The sequence below is a fragment of the Mastomys coucha genome, unplaced genomic scaffold, assembly GCF_008632895.1.
Source record: "Mastomys coucha isolate ucsf_1 unplaced genomic scaffold, UCSF_Mcou_1 pScaffold8, whole genome shotgun sequence".
Classification (NCBI taxonomy): domain Eukaryota; kingdom Metazoa; phylum Chordata; class Mammalia; order Rodentia; family Muridae; genus Mastomys; species Mastomys coucha.
The window spans coordinates 73,686,290-73,708,041 of record NW_022196914.1 but is presented as its reverse complement, the minus strand read 5'-3'; the positions used below and the strand labels follow the sequence as shown (position 1 = coordinate 73,708,041).

At 41.6% G+C, this 21,752-nt stretch overlaps 1 protein-coding gene and 1 long non-coding RNA gene across 2 annotated transcripts; both read right to left on the bottom strand.

The window, feature by feature from the left end:
- Positions 1–99: 99 nt before the first annotated feature.
- Positions 100–5,839, bottom strand: LOC116083581. Its single transcript, XR_004115779.1, has 4 exons — positions 5,463–5,839; positions 2,439–2,553; positions 928–1,005; positions 100–287 (listed from the first exon to the last, which is right to left on the bottom strand). It is a non-coding gene; the product is annotated as an uncharacterized LOC116083581 (long non-coding RNA).
- A 4,570-nt stretch (positions 5,840–10,409) lies between these two features.
- On the bottom strand, positions 10,410–19,333 carry Esm1 (endothelial cell specific molecule 1). Its single transcript, XM_031360420.1, has 3 exons — positions 18,833–19,333; positions 15,407–15,559; positions 10,410–12,217 (listed from the first exon to the last, which is right to left on the bottom strand). Exons 1-3 carry the CDS (start codon positions 19,131–19,133, stop codon positions 12,117–12,119), a joined length of 555 nt encoding a protein of 184 aa, XP_031216280.1. The 5' UTR covers positions 19,134–19,333; the 3' UTR covers positions 10,410–12,116.
- Between the last annotated feature and the right edge of the window lie 2,419 nt (positions 19,334–21,752).

Sequence of the window (21,752 nt, the reverse complement as noted above, 5' to 3'; positions counted from 1 at the left end):
TTTTTTTTTTTTTTTTTGCCACTTTCATGTTTTGGATATTTCAACAGGGTTTCTTTCGTTTTTGATGGCGTTGTGGTGCCTTTTCTCTGGTTCCTGTCTATTGTTCACCAAAAGCCCATGTGTACAGTAGCAAGCTATAGTTAGGTGTATGAACCTGAGAAACAAATGTTCATTGTGCCTAAGTTGCAAACAGCAATGGATTTCTTGGCCATCTTCCGACCATGTTAGGCAATACCTTCAAATATAAATGATTATCTCCATTTGACCTCCTTCTCTCTTCAGATTGACTGAAAAACAAAACAAAACAAGCAAGAACTAGGAAGGGCTTGAGCTCTGGTCACTACCTATGGAATTTCCTTTCAGTTTACTTTCCCCATTAAATTTAAGACACTATATTTCACTTCTGTCTTGCTTCTCCCCCCCAGACATATTTTTATCTCTTTTATAGTTAATCCAAAGTTAAGTAAGAGGTCTGCTCCCTGGAGATCTGGAGTTTGCGTTGGCATAAAACACTTTCTGTAGACTTAATGGTCATTGCACAAGAGCAACCCAACCACTATACAAATAAATTATCAAGGTGGTTTCTCCCATCTGGTGAATAGCACAAAGGCGCCCCCTGTAGGAAGAAGGGCAAGCTGCAAAATAATATTCCAGGCAAAGGATCACAGAATGGCAGCACATGCAGCTCTGCATATTCTCTGAAGAGAAGCCTGTGCCCCCATTAGCCCTCCAGGGTGGGCTCGACCTGCATTCCTTGATACTTTAAATACTATAGTTTGGATCTTAAATAACCCACAAAAGCTCATCTTTGTTTTGGTCACAAACCAAAGATTTGGTTCCCAAGTTGTTATGAAATCTTTAAGAAGTGGGGCTTAGTAGAAGGAAGTTAGATCACTAGGGGTATGCCCTTGAAGTGCATACCAATACCTCAGCCACCTTGATCTTGAGAAACACAGGCCTCCTCCATTACGTTCTCCTGACATGATCTTCAAGACTATCACAGACCTAAAACAAGAAGGCCAAGAGACTCCAGATTTGAAACCATTCAGAAAACACACGGATGTGCATACACACACACAGAGAACAAAAATATCACTCTTTCCTCTCTTTAAGTTAAGTATCTCAGATATTTTATCACAGTACTGGAAAGATTGCCTGACACACCCTAATTTGAAATTTGACAAGCAGGTGATTTAATGGGCGGTCCTCTCATTGTATCAAATTCAGAATGGAAGGAGAAGGATAAAGGAGAAGCCCATCCATGACTCTCTCCACAGAGGCTCAGAGGAACCTGCTGAGAGTCCTAAAGCCGGGAGAACTATCCAGAGATTCCCAAACCAGGACAAGGAAACTGGGTCTAAAGACCCCCACATTTGCATGCAGGCAGCCGTGCAGAAAGATTGTCTTCAGTAGACATCCCAGCAGGCACAGTGGAAAGCATCTGTCAGCTGGCAGTCCATCCAACAAATGGGTTTCATAGATCGCTGGAGCTTTCAGCCTAGCACTGTGACACTATATCCATTCTTTTCAGCTTCTGATGGCTCTCCAGCACACCCTGTCAATGTTTCCCACAGCAGCAAGCTCCTCACCTCCCATGACTGTGGTTGAGATGTGTCAACACCCTGCCAAGCACAGAACAGCTTCAGCGAAAACTTGCTCAATGTTGATCAAATACCAGGGCCCACACAGAGGCAACACTCAGAGAAACCACAAGTGAGTGTGAAGGAACAGGACTTGCAAACTCAAAATAAATAAATCATATTGTAAGTCTTGGAAACCAAAGAGAAACGAGAGTCAAACGAATCCCCAAGTTGGGCAGGAAAGAGTCTAGGGGGAGACAGGATTTCTCAATTTTCTGGTCAGAAAGTAGGGAGAGCCTGTGGTGGTTACTTTTCTTACTGTTGTGATAAAATAAGCAACAAAGTAACCTAAAGAAAGAGGAATGTATTTCAGCTGGCAGTTGAAGGAGACAGCTCAACGTGAAGGAAATCATGGAGGCAGGAGCTGCAAGCAGTTGGTCACATTGTTTTTCAGTCAGGAAACAGAATGTGACAAACACTGGTACTTGGCTTGCTCTCTCCTTTTTATTGACTCTGGGACCCCAGCCGTGGAACAGTGTTGCCCACATTTGGGGCAGGTCTCCCATTTCATTAAGATAATATACAGAATCTCTCAGAGTCATTCCCAAAGGTATGATTCTAAATCCAGTCAAGTTAATAATAAAGATTAACCATCACAGAGCCCCAGTAACTAGAGTATTTGGATGGATAGAAAAGGTTCCTCTCATTTGCTGATTTTGGAGTGGCAGAGTGTTAAACTGAGCCCCCACATGGCAGCAGCTCCAGCAAAAATAAAACAGAAATTCATCAGTGGTGCATTCTCTCCTTCTGCCAGAGACTGCAGATCTGGACAAGCACAGGGCACCAGGATTAACATACTCTGTCCCTATAGCTCTGCAATCTCCAGTTGTTCTTAGGCATCCTTCTTTCTGTGGGAAGTTCAACCCCTCTCCTCACACCAGGCAGGCACTGAGTCTGTCCAATCACGTTTCTCCTGCAATGATCAGAAAAGTTCTGCGGTTATTAGATTAGATGCCATCCTTGATTTCACCTAGTCCTGAGATATAGGGAGTGAAAGAGATCCTAACAGTATATTGTAGCATCTGGATTCAGCCAAACACGAGGCCAGCTGGGCCCACCTATGTTATGTGAGCCAATCCAGATGCCTCTCTCCTTTGACTGGCATTGCATCTCAGGTAAATCCATGGTATCTTGAGAATATCATTAAGCTGAGAATAAATTTAGTATATCTTACTTGCCAAATATTGTAGCCTAGCAACACAGTGCACCATAAAGTGTTAGTCATTTCTCTCTGTGATCACGGGCCTGGCTACACACTGCAGTAATAGGTAGGCTACTCTACTCACAAGCATCAGTGTACACATCTGAAAAAATGGGTATAAAGACAGCACTTGCCTCATGATGTCATGAGATTGGACAGATGAATACACGTAAAGCATTTAGAGCATGTGCAGATCAAGTACACAATAATCATTAGCAACTATTGTGAGTAGTATGTGATCATGTATTACTACTATTTTCATTTTTGTGGTCCTGGGGATTGAATCTAAAGCATCACGTATTCTAGGCAACCAGTCCACCACTGAGCTACTTTCCAAGCCCTATTATTATTACTGTTATTTTTAAGCAGAACTCACTTGATAGGCAGGAGGAGAACGTGTATATAGAGACGGTAACAGAAAGGGAGAAGGGAGAAGGACCACAGAGAGGGAGAAAGGAGCAGTCACTTTAGTTCCCATAGGGCAATGCACATCTTCTCTTCTGTATCTTTATAAAGCCCCCTTTCCATCTGGCTGCAACCTCTGTTTTAGGTGTTTTTCGGTGGGTTTCTGTTCTTTGCAATCAATAAATTCAAACAAAAGCATCATGCCCATGAAACACAATGCAGCTCAAACCTGAAGGCCATCTTGTTTATGTGTGTCCTCCATCCTTCCTTTTCTACATTTTTTTTTGTTGTTCATTCTTTCAATAACTTACAGACATCCATGACTTGGAAATATTAAATGGAAAATTCCAGAAACAAACAGTACATAAGTTTTAAAGTGCATCTTGTTCTAAGCCCTGGGACCAAACTTCACACCATCTCAGCCCATCCTGGGCATCAGGATGCAAATCACTCTTTGCTCTAGCTTATCCAAGCTGCATGCTACCCACCCATTAATTACTCAGTAGCTGACTTGATGAGCAAAACTGTAGTGTCACCATGCTTTATATTTATATAACCTTTATTTTTTTAGTAAAGATTCCAAAGTGCAGGAGTTTGATACTCTGTTGCATTATATTGTTACAATCATTCTAATTTTATATAACTAATTATTTTTGCTTTCTTATTATGCCTAATTTATAAATTACACACACACACAAATTAACATATGTAGAAGCTGGTACTATCTATGGTATCAGGAATCCTTTAGGGTCACGGAATGCCTCTCCTGTAAAGAAGGGGGACAGTACCCTACTTTTCTTCCCTAGAAGTCCATCTTGTGCAAGAACAACTCAAAGACAGATGCATCCATCTCTGTTGACAGGTGTCAGCAGCATCCCTGACACATAAGTTAAGCAAGGATTCTGGTCCAGTAGTGTGTGGGAGGATAGTGGATAATCCTCTCCACCTCCACCTTCTAACAGCAGGTAATCCAGTTTCTTTCCTTGGCTTCCAGGATTGCCTTGCAAATGGGAAGAGAGGCCGAGGCTCTCTGCTGTGTTCTATTCATAGAAAACCTTGGCCTCTCTCCAGCTCTGTGTCACATTGTTTGTGTGGAATGAGGATGTGCTTGGCTTTTTCAGAATAACAAGCCCCTGTTTTCGAGTCATCAAGGGAAAAACTTTTCCCACAGAATAATGAGCGGAGTCCCCTTCATCACACTGAAGGTGTGTCATTCCAAAAGCCACAAAGAAAGCCTTCCCCAAGAAGACATTCCCAAACGCTTTAGCATTCCCGAGCCTTGACCAGTAAACAACCAGGTCTGGGAAGATTTGCCTGATGCCCTGACCCAGGTTCGTCCCCAGGAAATGATTCCTGCCTGCACGTTTTCTCTCCTCACTTAAAAACACACAGAGCAGCAAGAGAGGCAGCTGATTCTGTACTCAAGTGAAAAGAACACACACACACACACACACACACACACACAGAGAGAGAGAGAGAGAGAGAGAGAGAGAGAGAGAGAGAGAGAGAGAGAGAGAGAGAGAGAAAGATTGAAACTTCTAACCTCTCTTTTCCCACCTGTTTGTGTCGTAAAGGCAAGCCAAAAAATTCACACTTGTCCTGAATTTTGAATTTCAGAGTTACAGCTATTGAGGGGCACGCCCTAGGAACCCTATCCCCAGGGTAGTTCTCCATAGGGAAGGCATTGACTTAGCCAGTCCTTCCTAACTCAGCCTTCTTCTTTCTGCGCCTCCTCAGTTTTTTTTAATTGGCAGCTCTCAATGGCTTTGGACACACTCCAAACTGCAATTTACCTACAAGGAAGAGTATTCGTCCGAGCTAAGCTGATCACTAAAATGTGCCACCACACCTGAGGCTACCTTCCCAGGGAGTAGCATCAGAAAGGCTGGGGCACAGAACAGTGTTTACTGGCTGGCAGCACCCAGTGAAGTGGGGGACGTCTGCCCCTCACCTCCCTGCAACCCTGATTTTCCAAGCCAGCCTCTCTCTTCAACAGGTAGGTTTTTCCATGTTGTGAGGCAGCCCACACCCTATCAATAAATTATGTTTTTTTGTAGAAGTCAGTATTTTCCCTTTCTTGTTTTGTTTTACTTGCAACTAAAGAACCCTTTAAAAAAAAAAGGACTAAGAGTGTTATTGCATTCTCTAGTGTTTCCGTTTTGTTTGCCCTGCCTCCTTGGTATCTCCGTAGGGTCAGGGATCAACAGGGATCATACCTTCACTCTCCAATTGTTGTGTTGCGCACAGTGGATGCTGCTCCGATGAGGTCACCTGTCTTACTACTAAAGGACCAAATAGCTTCAGACTCACTGGCCTCTTTCCTTATTTTTAAAGCTGCGGGCTGTTTCGATATAAACGGACTGGAAACTGTTCGTTTTCAGATCCCTCCTGTTAGACATGAAAACGGCTTTCGATATCTACTTATCTCTCGAATCTGGAATCCGAATCTTGTATCTCGAATGCTCCAGTACATAAAATAACTAGAAAGTAAACCAAGGTGCGAGAATTCCTGGGTTATTTTCAAACCAAAAACTTCAGGTTGCCAAGAGAGGCGGGAGTTCCTGAACAGGCCAGCATTCCTCGGTTTCCTTCAAGAGCTGGGACTTTTCTAAACGGAGCTTAAAATGCATTATATTAGGAAGAATCCTCTGAATAAGCTAAGGGGAAGCCACAAAGGAAACAAGCCAAGTCCTAAAATAAAAGGCAGGAATAGAAAACTAAAAATAACGCACAGGGACCTAGGCCACATCTGCAGGGCTCCCTCACATTCCCGAAGCATTGTACTTTTTTTTGGTTCTGTTTTCAGAGGCATATGCTAATAATTGTTTGGAGAACTAAATAAAACACTATTATTTGTCTTTAAAAATAGTCACCCCTTTGTAGAACTATGAGTGTTTCTAATGATGTTAACTGAATTTCGACTCAGGGTTATTAGCCTTTAACGAATACCTTTAATTTTGTTCTGAAGTCAGTTTTCTATTTATTGTAGATGGAATGTGTTGGACACTTTAAATGTTTCAGTCTGGCAGCAATGAATAAATTGAACTTAAAGGAAATAATGAAATTGGCTTTGATAGCAACACAGGTTTGCTATAGGGCAGGTGCAGTGGTGGGAGTCACTGGATTGTACAGAGTATGTGAAGAGGCTATTGCAACACTGACATAAATCATTGTTCACACCTTGCACAAAGGACATGGAGGGAATGTAGGTTGAACAGCTCGGCTGAGGTCACCAAGTGACACAGTGGATTATAGCCCTGACTCACTCTAATGCAAAACCTCCAGCCGTCTTGCCCTCTTGAAGAACTTTGAGATGTTAATTATCTTTTTAAAAATGTGCTATGTAAGTTAGCGCAGAGGTACAGGCAGGATGCTCATTGCTTGCTGGCTCCATCCATCATGGTTATAGTTGACTTTCTAGGTGGATTCCACACGTTGATAGGTGCCACTCCTCTGTAAGATAAAGCTGCTCTTCTGCCATTTAGTTCAATGGATTATTCTAACAATGGCTTTTCTTTTAAGAGAAATCATTCCGATACATTTTAAGAAATTGAGTATAGTCTCACACTGAAAACTACCCATGTAGAGGTCATCCACAATGGGTGTTTGATGAGCACTTCCAAGTTGTTAATTCCTGTTTTCTCTAGACACAACAAAAACAGGAAATATTTATCAACTCCACAGGTGTCAGGAAATACTTTTAAAACCCTGGTGCCCTGAGCCACCTGCTTGAAGCAGATAGCATAGGTACAGAAGGTGAATTGCCATTTCAAAAGTACACTTTGGTTCAAAGACCTTTATTTGCGCTTTCTGAGGATTCCCAAGCTTGCTTGTGCTGAGACGACATCTGCTCCCACAGAGAGAGAGCTACAGGCTGTGCAGATGTCTTCATGTGAGCGCCTTCGTTCATTTGGATTGAAGTTATTGTTTTCACAGTCCAAGTGCCCAGGTGATTAAATACATCTAAGACCTCTTGAAGGATCAAATCTTAATAATCAAAAGAGATAATCTTATCCTTTTTCCCAATAAAAAAAAAAACTACCTCTAGAATTTTTTAGAAAATACTTAAAGATACAAAGAATAAAACAGATGTCACTGGTCTCTCGACTGATCCATGCATGTAGTTTTGCACAAATTTTAGGGTTACTGTACAGCATGATAATATGAGCTTTGTCAGCAAATATACAACAATGCTCTTTTGGCTTCTCTTGGTTTGCTTGCTTGCTTGCTTGCTCGTTCGCTCGCTCGCTCGCTTGCTTGCTTAGGGCTTTAGATAGAGTGTTACTCTGTAGCCCTTACCAGCCTCACACTTGTGACCATCCCCCTGACCTAGTCCACCAAGGGTCATGATTACAGTTGTGCAGCTCATTGGTGGCGCCCTTCAGCAGACTCCACCGAATTGTTTCACCGAAATCACCATCTGTCTTAACCTTCATTTCTCACTGATAATCCTGCACAGTTACTCAGTGGATAGGACAGGAAGAAACAAACTGCTACTAAGTAAATGTTGCCATCACACTGTAGGCTTATTGCCTTCTGACCTTCCCAGACAGCCTTCTGGGAAAAGTGCTCATCTCTCACGCATTCACATTATTCAGACAAGCCTCCAATCCCCTGAGGCCACTTCAGCTCAGATGCTTCTATGGGGGACACAACACACGCCTGGCCATTCTTCTTCTTTAATGTCTTTCTTTCCATAAGAACATTTCATGTTATAGCTTCCTGACTCTTCAGCTTCCACCCCCATCCTCTTTGATGATCTCCTATCTGTCATTACAAAGGCTCCAAGCATCTTGGTTTTCATCTACTTGTTTACTTTCTGAGACATTCCTCAAACTTGAGATGTTCCTGCCTTAGCCTCTTTAAACTCTTAGAGTTTAAAATTACTTGTATATTTTCATCCCCTTTTTAAAAATAGTAAACCAACCAACCAAACAAACAAAACATTCCACAGGTTATAAAATTGAGTATACTTTGCCAGGAGAAGTAGTTCATTCACACTTTTAGTCCCAGCACTTGGGAGGCAGAGGCAGGAGGATCTCTGTGGGTTTAAAGCCAGCCTCATCAGCATAGAGAGACCCAGGATAGCCAGAGCTACATAGTGAGACCCTGCTTTGAAACACACACACACACACACACACCACAAAAATTAGGTATACCAACTGCTTAGAAAATAGAGCAATCAATTCATCATTGGCTTGAGTTATAGTTTATTTCATTTCTGAGCATCTAAATGTCCCTGTATCAGCCATTCTCAAACAATGGTTTCTAGAACCCTGAATTACCTAGGTGATTGAAATGAGTCCCACCTCAAATCCTACTGAATCAGCAACATGTGGTCTACTGAAGGCTCCAGAAGGTTCCAGAGATATTAGCTTTTGGGAGTCATCACTCTATGCTTAAAATTACTTGGACAGTTTTCACGCTCTTTTTAAAAATAGTGAACCAACCAAACAAAAAGAAGCTCTACAGATTTTAAAATTGGGTATACCTTGCCAGGAGGAGTGGTTCTCTATGCAATGCACCCTTCTTAAGTGGGATATTAGATAAATGACTAGGGTAACTAAAAGGGGGTGGCTGTGCACTGTTGGTTACATTTGTGGGTCCTCTACCTCCATTTAAATGTCCGTTTAAATGGAAGAATAAAACAGAGTAGAAACAGAAGCCCTTCCAAACTGCCTCTTATAAGAAGTGACAGTCTAGTCAGGCTAACAGCAGCTCTGTCCTAACGTTATTGCTTGCATGGTGAGGTTCTCAGCGTCTGGGAGGTGAGGGCTGGATTCCATGAATCCAAAGATTTCAGAGACCCTTCTATCAGAATTAGTCAAAGACTACTTAGGATCCATGAATTCTAGCATGCAGGGTAAAGGTCATGACCCTGGGACCTTAGAAAGTGTGGCCGAAGTTAGAGTGGACAAGTTCATTCTTACTTGATTTTATTATCTTTGGTCACACTGAAGGTACTGAACTCCGGGTTTAGATTTCAAGCTGAAAGTCACCTGAGTCACTTCACTCCCTAAAGGAATATTGTTGTTAAACTTTGTAGACAGGGAGATAGGGTAGATTTTAACTTTTTAAATTTAAAGTTAGTAAGAATATAATTGTCTTTTTAAAATGTAACTTTGTATCTAATTTCCACTATTTAGAAAACTCAGATAAGCTGTATCTTTAAAATATACAGCTATCTCCCTACTATTGAATCAGCACACTTCAAATGCTTCTGAGTCACACGCGCCCTTCAGTATGGAGGTTTCTCTCTTCTTCCAGGGGGTACTGTTTTAGTCAGGGTTTCTATTCCTGCACAAACATCATGACCAAGAAGCAAGTTGGGGAGGAAAGGGTTTATTCAGCTTACATTTCCACATTGCTGTTCATCACCAAAGGAAGTCAGGACTGGAACTCAAGCAGGTCAGGAAGCAGGAGTTGATGCAGAGGCCATGGAGGGATGTTACTTACTGGCTTGCTTCCCCTGGCTTGTACAGCTTGCTTTCTTATAGAACCCAGGACTACCAGCTCAGGGGTGACACCACCCACAATGGGCTGGGCCCTCCCACCTTTGGTCACTAATTGCGAAAATGCCTTACAGCTGGATCTCATGGAGGCATTTCCTCAAAGGGGGCTCCTTTCTCTGTGATAACTCCAGCTTGTGTCAAGTTGACATACAAAACTAGCCAGTACAGGTATTGAAAGATCTGCCTTTGTCTTCATTTTAAAAGACACAGCTACTTTAAAAAAGCATTAGGAAATAAATGAAAATACAATGCTAATGTTAATTATAAGAATACCAGCAGATGTATGAATGGAGAGAAGTAGACACTCAAAGATCTGTGACCTTCGGTCAGTTAACAGACATACAGGACGATTATTTGGGATTTTCTCAATGAAATGGAATGGAGTGTAGTGGCTGTTTCATGGAAATTTTTCTGCCTTCCAAGAAGGAGAAAAAATAAAACAAGGATTTTTGCTGAGTTCAGTATCTGAATAACAGTGAAAGAATCATCACTCGGTAACCTTGATAATACTGGTATACTATATACTATGTCATATACTACATATACTACATCATATAATACACATTACATACTATATAGCTAACTTAACATACCAAAATGTGAATTTTGTTGATTTTGAATTAAAAGAGAGACAGAGAGACAGAGATAGAGATAAAAACATAAGTTTAAGGGAAACAAACCCAGAAGTGAATAAAACTGTAAAAATGGCTGCTATATGCATTATATATTATATATTATATGTTATATATATATATTATATATTATATAGCCTTATATAGTACGGACCCACTTTTCAGGAGGATCACAGTCTGAATCCGCTATGGACAGAAATGTTCTACCCCTTGTGTTGGTACAGAAATGCATCTGCAGCATCAAAGTCAATTAAAGAGCTTGACCTCTAATGTAAATTAGCTCTCTTATTGATTGAGTAAAACTTAAAGGAAAATCAGTCAGCATAGAACAGCTGTGCCATTTTTATTGAACAACAATAAACAATACTGTTCTTTTAAAAACAAAACCTAACAGCTGGTTGTGCTTACGTCCAAGAATCTTCCCACAAGTACATTCACAACTCTGTTGACAAGGTTTAAGAATAAAACATAAGTCAATAAGGAAACGCTTCTTAAATAAAATACTCTGCAAATATCTCCCAGCATCCGCCGTCAAACTGTTCTTCGTGTGCTAAGGTCCTCCGGGTGCAAGCTCAGTTCCATTTATCAATCAAGTTTGAAAGAATAAAAGATGAAAATAAACTATACCTTAAAGCTGACACATTTCCTAATGAAAATTAACTTTCCTTTCTCAAACTGTCTAAAAAGTTATTTTCTGATTTAAATTTAAAATTCACTCGAGATATAGCATTTTTAAAAATTTTTTCAACATTTTATAAACCCAGAGTAGCTACATTTTTATTACTATTAGTGCAATTGTTAATAACAAAATTTCCATATATGAGTATTTGAGAACCCATTTTAAACAAACAACATTAGGGTAATTTCTCTAAGATGGGGAGACAGATGGGTGCTGGAGAAACATTTAAACTATGAAATTTGTTTATAAAAATACATAAATATTCACCTTCACCCTGTTCTGTCCCTCAGGAGGCAAACTACCTCCTAGATCTGTCTCAAGGCCCACAGTGTTTAAATCAGTGATGAGAAGTGATGGGAATATATATACATATATATGTGTGTATATATATATTCAGTCCTCTGTCCATCTCTTCTGCCCATCCCCATTCCCACCAGATACAAGTAGCTGTAATAATAGCATTTGCATTCAAAGCAGTTGCTTAGACTCCCAGGAGCTTCCAATATCTTACTTCCCTCAGGCTTTTCTGTTCTTGTTTTATTTCCTCCAATAAAAACAAAATAATAAATTTTAAGCTACTACAAGGAGGATCCAAGTATTATAACCCCTACTTTCACTACTACCCCCAGCGTCTCTTACTCCTAACTCTTCTTCAACCTGTATCTCAATAAGAATGTGCACCCAAGTCAATGAAACCACCATTCCTTCAGCTTTGGTTGGATTACTCACTGACAGTAAGACCATCTCAATTGCATATCAAGTTCCTTGGTGATACCACACACACATACACATGCACACACACACGCACACACACATGCACCTGCACACACTTAACAGATCTATATGAATTTAAATATTTAACAAATATCTAAAAGTGTTCATTCATATGTGTTTTATGGGTTGTATATAGCCTACATTATTTTTTCTGAATCACACTTGATCTCCATAAATCACATGTCCACAGTCTATGTTCTAGACGGTTCTTAAAATGTTGGCTGAACGTTGGTCACTAAAGTGGAGCCGTCTCTTGACAAATCTCAGCCAGGATCAGCGTGGATTTAACCACTTCATCACGGAGGGCCGGGCAGCATTCCCTTCTCCAATCTCTTCTCTCACAGCGTTGCCATCTCCGGATGCTGCGTCACGCTCTGAAAATAGAAGGCACACAAATCAAAACATCTGTAAGTTAAAGATCAAGTGTGGATTTATTTTATTTTGGTTTTGCCTTTTGGTTGAATTTAAAATAAATCTTTGATTCAAATCCTCTGTTCACTCTACTGAACAGCTCAGAAACACTCTTCCAGCCAGGATAACGTCCTCACATCATTTCTCTACATGCACCCAGCATCACTTCTGCCATGGTCCACATGCACCCCACCCCTCCCAGACATTATCTCACTCCATCCCTAAGCTGGAAAGCTTAATAAAAGCAGGACTTCTTGCATTTGCTGATTCTTCCACTTGGTCACCTGTATCCTCAGCATGGATAACAATGTTTGGAACATGATAGGTGCTCAATACCTACTCAGGAAATGATGAGATGCTGCAAAAATAAATCTCTAAAAAGAATTTTATATTAACTTCATGAAAGATGACTTAATGTCTTGATATTGCTCCAGAAGGCAGCTCTCTTTTCTAAAGGTAGATCTTGTTCTTCATATGGGAAAGGCTTATAAGATTTAGAATTCTTTTTAGAGTGAAATCTGCTCCTAAGAGGAGTAAGACATGCTTGTGTTCACAGTATACATCATGAAATAGGATGGAGCACGATTAGTGTGGTGTAGCAGATTAATGAATATGGAAAATTCCTAGCTTGAAAAAATGAGACTCCTGAGTTTCCATTATTGGACACTGGCTGACAGAAAAGGAATAAAATTTAAAATTGAGATGGATAGGATCAGGAGAGAGAGGGAGAGAGAGAGAGAGAGAGAGAGAGAGAGAGAGAGAGAGAGAGAGAGAGAGAGAGGAGAGCACAGCAGGTAGCAATTTGAAGAAGATCCCATGCAACTGGTCCTGTGATAGTGGACCTGGAAATTATTTGATCTGTTCTCAAAGGGTGGGATCAGATGGATTTGTGAGGTGCTAATGTGAAGCCCATGGCAGGACTGAGGACCCATGCTCTTCCCTGTAGACTCTGGCACACAGTAAGGCAAATCCCAAGTAGGCAAGGCACAGCCAAACAAGGCAGCCTGTCCATATCTTTCAGATGCTCTTCCTCCCTCGTGAATCTGAGGTTCACTAAGATTACCTGGATAAAAGATTTTTAAATATGGATCCAAAAAATTAAAAAAAAAAAAAAAACTAACCAATTTCCTTTTACATTTCTAGTAAGAATCTCCATTCCTGGCTTTCGATATAAACATTTTTGTGTAGCTTAGTATATAATGACCATCCAGTAATAAATAACCTTCTAGAATTTTTATATAGTAGCCAAGATATCAGAATCATTTGCAAGCAAACTAAAGAGAGTGTCAAACTCATGAACGAGGCTGCACAACCAAAGGGAAACTGCCAGCGCCAGCGTGTCATAGCAGGAGGGACCTAGGTATACCAATCAAGAGTCCCCATCCGGGAGACTGTTGCAGGCAGCCACCATAGCCTCCCAGACATTCCATCCCAGGTACCACCAAAGGGTCACAATGAAGTGATGGAGATGCAGTTTGATAGTAGAACATTCATCCAGTGTCCACAATGCCTTGGCTTCAGTCTCCAAGACTACAAAAAAATCAACCAACCAAAACAACACCAACAAAGATCTGCAGTACAATTAAATGCTGCCTTTCAGAAAGATTTAGGTGCAAACTTCAATGACTGAAGGTTCAAAGGTTATTTCTTCACAGTTTTGTGTAACCATGGTCTTAAGAAGGCAAAACAAGTATTCGGAGTGGTGACACATGTCTAAGTTCCAGTGTTCAGAAGGGAGGTGCATGCATTGTTGTGAGTTTGAGGCCAGCCTGGTCTACACAGTAAGTTCCAGGCCAACTAATGTTACATAGTGAGACTCTGACTCTATTTGTAAAGATAAAAAGAAAAGATTAAAGGAAGCTGAAAATGCTTGAGGCTGTAAGAAAATGGATCTCAGATCTCTTTTGTAAACAATTGCTTCAGAGCACTCCCAGATCTGAGAGAGAGTGATTGGTGGTTTCCAATTATAGTTTTCAGGTACTGTGAAGAACGTGAAGAAGAGGGAAGCCAGTGAGTCCTGGGCTAATCAGAAGGTTCTGGAATGAGCTGGATATGAAACACTAGATATGCTGATGACCCTAAAGGGATTTGTCTTCATGTGTTATAAGAAACTCACATAAAAAGCTATTCATGTCTTAAATCCCCCACCTTTTGCTTTGTCAAAAACTACAAAGATAAATCACATGATCTAATCTGTTCATAATGTCCCAATTTCCAGACTCAATATCCATGAAGATATTCATCTAGTTAGTTAAAATTTGATGTATAAGACCACAGTCAGACTTAAAACTATGAATTGACTTAAAAGCACAAAACCCAAAGATGGTAAGAGAAAAACAAGCACATTTGCTGAATTTCACATGCAAAGGGCCAGAAGCACAACCTAAATAAAAAATTAAATTAAATTAAATATAAAAAAAGTGACTGCTTTCCATCTGGAGGAGGTACTGATATTAATGGGCAGTTGTTGTGGAATGACCCCTTATAACTGTATGATCATGAACCTTGCCTTTGTATTTTATTGTTAGTTATGGAGGCAACCACACAGCCCAGACCTGTCAGCCACATGTAAGCATTGCTACATTATTATTATTCCCTGAATCTCACCACAGAGATTGATTCTTACCAGCTCCAAAATCCATAAACCCACAATTATTCCATTTTATTGTTTCCATTTGATGAAGGAGGAGGAGGGAGGAGGAGGGGAGGGGAGGTAGAGGAGGAGGCAGGAAGAGGAGAAGGAGGGACAGGAAGAGGAGAAATGTTCTGTATCTTTTATTCTGGCTCTTAAAGCTGAGCCTACAAATATCCCACTGCTCTCTTTCTGTGTGGACTTGGGAGAGAAATAGTTTTGTCTAGTGAGTTCATAAAACAGATCATTAAAGCGTTCAAAGAACTTTGCCTATCTTGGTTGGATGGTTTTTTTAGTGACAGGTTTGTCTTTGTTAATTCATTCAACTGCGATAAACTTTATGAGAATCCTCAGAATTATCAATGAGATTTGTTTTGAAAATAGCAAAACTACCAAACTCAAGGACTGCCTGTCTTTCCACTGAGGAAAATAAGCTCATTTAGAGCAATACCATATTCCACTCTTAGTTTTTAGGGTGATTCCAACTGAGACCAAGGTCCCTACTTAGTGCTTAGCTTACCTGTGTGGGACGCAGAGGTCCTGCTGGGCGACTTGGCTGCTGCATACTGGAAGAAGGGGAAGTCCAGACATCTCCCGGTCACCCTGTCACATATGCCTGACTGGCAATTGCAAGTCTCTTTGCATTCCATCCCGAACGTGCCATAGGGACAGTCTGAGGGCAGAGCGAAGGCTGCTCGTTAAACATGGGGCTCCATCCTCCCTCCCTGGTGATAACCTTAGGATTGGAATCAGTCTCCTGGACATTGACTGGTGAGTGGAAATCACTCTTCAAAAACGCCAACGTTTGGAAATTGAAAGTTGGACTCATATATGTAAAGCCACATCGGAAGACCAGATAACACCTGCCTCAGGCTTAATTAATTAAGATCATGATTAAGTTAGCTTAAGTATGCCTTAAGTTAGCTATACATAACAAACTTCCTTAGACCAGTCTTTAAAAATACTTCCCCCCTTTCCTCCTTCCTTTCCTCCTTCCTTTCCTTCCTTCCTCATTTTTTTTTCAGTGTGTGTGTGTGTGTGTGTGTGTGTGTGTGTGTATGTGTGTGTACAGGCATGTGTGCATGCATGTGTGTATGCATGTGCCTGTGGGCCTTTTTCTTTGTGTGTGTGTCTATGTGTGCAGGCATGTGTATGTGCATGTGCCTGTGGGTCTATGTGTGTGTGTGTGTGTGTGTGTGTGTGTGTAACACATGTGTGGAAGCCAGAACACAACTTGCTGAGTTGGTTCCTTCCACTGTGGGTTCTGGGGCTGACATTTTGGTTGTCAGGATTGATAACAGGTGCCTTTCCCCACTGAGGCCCCTTGCCAGCCCCACTCCTGAACCAATCTTTATTCTATTTGTTTTCTGCACAGACGGCACAGATTCCTACAGGTTGTCTTGGGCACAGCTCAGTCAGTGAAGATGGGAGATGAAGGAGATATAAGCATTACCTCCTCAACTAGTTTGCTGGGTATGAGTGTGTCCTTAATCTACAGTAGTTGACAGTTTACTATTTTAAAGAGCTAAGAGGCCTATCAGCCCACCTGACCATGAAACAACCAGTCCTCAGTCCACGCCTAGCTTCCCCAGCTGCTAAGAGATTCACTAATCAAGCTCTTGGCAAAGATAAGATGTTAAGAGAGCAAGAAGTTTCAGGATGGACACACCCATGGGCTTGTACACCTGCCAACAATGAGGGGCTCTTTCAGAGCTTGATACTTCATAATCACTGCTTAATACTTAGACTAAGATGCATTTGTAATGCAATAAAGAGGCCTATCAGTTATTGTGAGATTGAGCTTGTGGCATAACAGTATCTCAGTAGGGTAACTCAGCAGAGTCTATATGGAACAGTGGTTCTCAACTTGTGAGTGGTGGTCCCTTTGGCAGCCCCCTATCTCCAAAAATAACACTATGATTCATAACAGTAGCAAAATTACGGTTATGAAGTAACAAAAAAAAAATCTATTGGTTGGGGATCACCACAACAAGAGGAACCGTATTAAAGGATCTGATGTTATTCGTCCTCCTTACCCTGGGAAGAAAAGTCCTTAAGATAGATTTGGGAAAACCCTCTGGCAGAAAAGCACAGAGTTAGGATGTGGCCGTCTTCAGAGACGCTCAGAATGGAAATCTTAGCCCATTTCCCAGTTCCAGGCCCAAGGTGGCCCCTATTGTACTGAGTGCTGATCAGAACATTCCATAAATAAGTGCTGGCTGCCGATAGCTAGCAAGCAACACGGGATCAAACATCTAAATGCTAAAACCAAACCAACAAACCCCACACATCTGGATATACAAGCTGATGTGTATAGTCTTCACGTGGCTGGAGGAGGGAATTCACCTGCAGCAATGGGGAATATCTCCAGGAGGCTGCAAAGGTGGTGAATACACCCTATGATGTCCAACAGCAAGAAAACAGTTAAACTGAACTCACCAGCTATGTGGAGAATGCCAGAAAGAGCAATTCAGAATAGAGTATTAATAGCATAGCTCACTAACCGCTGCCTCACAGCTGGATGCTCTACCCCGTGCACTGTCCATTCATAACCACATTTACAAAGGTGTTTTTATGCCAAAGGAAAATCAGTTCCCCTGAATGCATTCGTTCCCTGTTTCATAGAACAGGACTGCGTTAACCACTTCCTCCCTAATTTCCTTATGTGAGGTGCATTTTTTTTCTTGGCAGATAAGCCAAGAAAATATCTGTAATTTCCAGAGAAAAACAAAGCCTATTCATTTGAAAGAAACATCGTGTATATGTGTGTTCATCAAAGAAAAATAGTTCCTTACTAGTCTTAATCAAAAAATAACCTACGTAAAGGATAACATCTCCAAAAATTTTCTAGAATTTACTTCTGAGCCTTTCGCCAGTTTTGTAGGCTAAAAGATGACTAATTTATGAACTGTATTCTAAAATGAGAATTAATGAGATTATCTTATTTCTAGATGAATGTCATCCAGGATAGGTTGTAATTGTATTGAGTATGAGTTATTTAGAAATTTCTCAGAATTTGGCTTTCCAAATTCAGCAGCTTCTTTGTATCACACAACTGGATGTAAGAATTGGCATACTGTCTTTTTATCACGATAGTATACTGTGATGAGATTATATGGCAACTATGTATACAGACTTTTAAATAACCTTTAATTTTTATACATTTAAAAATATTAATTTAGTCACTAGGTTTGAAAATAAATCCCACAGATACATCAATGCATCATTTAGCTCTGGTTTCTGCCTTAATTATGATTTCATTTCTTTTCTTTAAATCTATAAAACAGCCACCTTTAAAAAAAAAACAGACTTTTAGATTACTATTATTTCTGCTGGTCTTACAACATCTGCTACTTTCTGCCCAACTGAAACATTTTAAAAGTAAAACTAGGTTTATTTAATAGTTCAGGGGACCCTCTTGCAAGAACATGTGTTATTTTGTTGGCTGACTTAAGCCCACCTTATGCCATAAAGCACATTAGTGTTCATCAGAAATACTTGAGCCTGAGTAAGGCGCTCCTCCCGGTGAATTCTTTCAAGATCAAAGGCTGGCGAAATCTGAGGGGCTAGAAAGGGCTTTAAGAGGTTATCTCAGGAAGACCTCTGTAATCATTAGCTTTCAGAGGAACAGACACCTAAACCGTTTGTAACAGGCTACCTGTCAAGTTTCTAAAGTCTCTCAGAAAAAGAAGGCATGCGAGCTACCACTGCAACTTTCCTTCTCAAATCTGAATGCAGGCAGCGAACAGGATGCTGCAGCCCTTGTGACTCCTGCACGCTGCTGCTTTCCAAACCTCGCTGCCCATATCCTTTTCTCTCTATCAAACACACCACCTGCATCCACGCATCCTGCCTAGTAGTTCAGAGGAAGGAACGCACCTCCCCAGGCTGACTAAACACCCTCCAGAGAGCCCTGCACAGTGGGAAGCAAGGAGTTGCTCTTTACCTTTGCAGATACCAAACTCGTCGCCAAAATCATCCTCCTCGCTGTAAAAGTGACACTTCAGCCCCGGACCACACTTGACCCCGTCCATGCCTGAGACTGTACGGTAGCAGGTTTCTCCAGGCCCCGCAGCGCACACCTGGCAGCAGCCACAATCATCCAGCACCGTCCTCTTGCAACGCAGGCTGCTTCTGCACTCAGTGTTGTCACAATGTTCCGGACAATCCACCGCATACTTGGCGCTCCAGGCCATGCCCAGGTGCAGAGGTACCAGGAGTGTGGTCAGCAGCAAGAGGCTCTTCATGTCTCGCAGCTGGCTCCTGCTCAGCTCCCTGCCGTCGTGGTCTTTGCTGGCGGGAAGCAGCCGTCCAAAGTAGTAGCTGAGCTTCTGCCTACACGTTTATGAGTTTTATACACTGTGTTGCCCGCATGCTTCCCCGTCATCAATTTCCTCAACCCAGCAGCAGCGCTGTGCTCTTGCCAGCCTCTCTTGTTTTAGTTTATGAAATCCAGGATGAAGGCTGGATTAACACGCTGCTGCCATCCAGGAATTGAAAAGCCCAAGCTGATGTCATCTGTTATGTTTAGATGGTTGTTTTGCATGAGGGCTGAAAAACTCCGCTCACATCCGTCTCAAGGACTCAAGGACATCTGAGAAGGGGGAATAACGAAGGTTGCATAGCATAGCCCCCCTCTGCACAGGAATTGCTCTGACACCAGCATAACACTTAGGATGTGGCTTTGTCTCAGAGTCCCTTAGCACCGAGGAGACTGATGCAGACATAAATCAAGCCAAAAGCGTCTATCAAGTAAATAACAACAACAGCAATAATAATGAGCATTTGGCATTTTTCCCCAATAAATAGCTACAAGATCATTTGAAAGAAGAAATAGTTATATTGTGCTTTTTCAAGACTTTGAAGAAAGAAAATATTTGGATAGAAACCTTTTGAAGACTTCCTCCTTCCTCACACGTTCCTCCTTGGCTGTTGTTTCTAAAGCAATTTATGCTAGCCTTGTTCAAGTTCATCCTTGCTCTGGCTGTGTTTAGTCAGACCTGCTACAGTTAAGCATTTTCTTTAATCAATACAAGAAAAAAAAAAGGTAAGGTTGTCCTGACATTGTTTCTGAATTACTCAGTTCTGGAAAAACTTATCAGTTGGACTGCTTCTGACCCAAACTCCCTGGTGAGAAGGCTCATCCATCACCGAGTCTGTGTGTCCAATGACTGCATCCACCAGGTCCTTCCTCTCACCTCCTGGCATCTATCAGAGCTCTTGCTTCAAGCTTCCCAAACAAGGCAGTAAGCCCAAAGAAACAAGTGATCCAGCAGGGAAATCAGAACACAGCTCCAGAAAGGCAAGTCATGGGGAAGAAAAAACATTACCCACCAGGAAACAAGGTCTTAATGCTGTGGAAGGACACAGTGTGGCCCCACCAAGGAAAACAATAGTCCTTTTAAAGTATTGGCTGGCCCCAGAACCTTGTGTAGCCAGGCTTGTGCAAGGAGGGAATGCTAGATGTCAGAGAAGACAGCAAAGTCCTCACACTAACTATATATTCCATTTTAAATTCCCAACCCAATTTGTCAACATAAAAAAAAAATAAAGCCAGCAGGGCAGTGGTGGTGCATGCCTTTAATCCCAGCATTTGGGAGGCAGAGGCAGGCGGATTTCTGAGTTCGAGGCCAGCCTGGTCTACAGAGTGAGTTCCAGGACAGCCAGGGCTATACAGAGAAATTCTGTCTCGAAAAACCAAAAAAAAAAAAAGCCACTATCCCTTGACCCAGTGCCAGTGAAGTGGGTAACTCCCGTCTGTCACAAACTGACTGTGGAGCATCCACAGAACTTCTCATCTTCTGTTGAGAGCTCATGGTGTTTGACCTCTGAAAGTCTTGAAGCCTCTAAGGGCTGAGGTGGCCAAGACACTGGATGTGACATGATCTTTAGGCTTTGCCAGGATACATTTTGTGGAAGTGGGAAACAAAGGCAAGACATTAGCTCCCAAGACACTCTAACTCGAACCATTCTACACTCATGTCTCCAGGAGCAAACATATACTTAGCATGTGGGGCCTTCATAGTTTGTGATACTTGTAAGGTCTACTGAGTACATAGCATGTGCCTAGTGCTCTTCTTTGTAGACAGATTAACTGTATAAAATCATTCATTATGTAGTTAATTACACAAAGTAACCCATTTTGATATTCCCATACCTGTGATATACTTTGATCATATTAAATCCTTTGATTGCCCAATCTATAAAAAAAGTTTTTACTAATTCACTCCTCATTCCTCCCTGTAACTCTTCTCAAATCCATCCCTCATCTCCCCAGTGCCTCCCAAATTCTTTTTTTTTGCTTGTTTGTTTGATTTTTGGTTTTTTTTTTTTACAAGCCCCCCACTTCACTGCCCATACTCACAAGTATGGACTGTTCCCGGGACTCTGGTCAACCTACCAGGAGCCGCATCCTTAAAGAAAACTCACCCTCCTTATACAGGAAGCCAGCAATTGTCAGTAGCTCCTCAGCTACCAAGTTGGGGGGAGGGACTCATGAACCTGCCCTCCCTCCATGCTGCAATGTTGGCTGGCTCAACCTTGTACAGACAACCCTAGTTGCTATGACTCCATGTGCAGTGGTCCTGTCTGTCTCACTCCAATCTTCCCAGACCCCTCACCATTATTACAACCATTCTGTCACCTCTTTTACAATGGTCCCTGAACTTTGTGGGGCAGAGATGTGGTATAGATGTCTCATTTGTGGCTGAGCACGCCATACACATTCTCTGTTCTTTTATTGTGTGTGAGTTTCTGCATTACCCGCTGTCCGCTACGCTAAGTCTAGTGACCTCTGCTGAGGTCTGACTCGCATGTGAATCTATGGGTCCTATTATTTTTGCTTTTTCCTCCTTCCAGTCTCCCCT

Bases quoted from the DNA above. Each gene is read 5' to 3' on its own strand.
- Esm1 (XM_031360420.1), bottom strand. From the start codon at position 19,133: ATGAAGAGCCTCTTGCTGCTGACCACACTCCTGGTACCTCTGCACCTG. The intron at 15,560-18,832 runs GTAAAGAGCAAC...CTCTGCCCTCAG, and splicing joins CGAGTTTGGTATCTGCAAAG to ACTGTCCCTATGGCACGTTC. The intron at 12,218-15,406 runs GTAAGCTAAGCA...TTCTATTTTCAG, and splicing joins GACCTCTGCGTCCCACACAG to AGCGTGACGCAGCATCCGGA.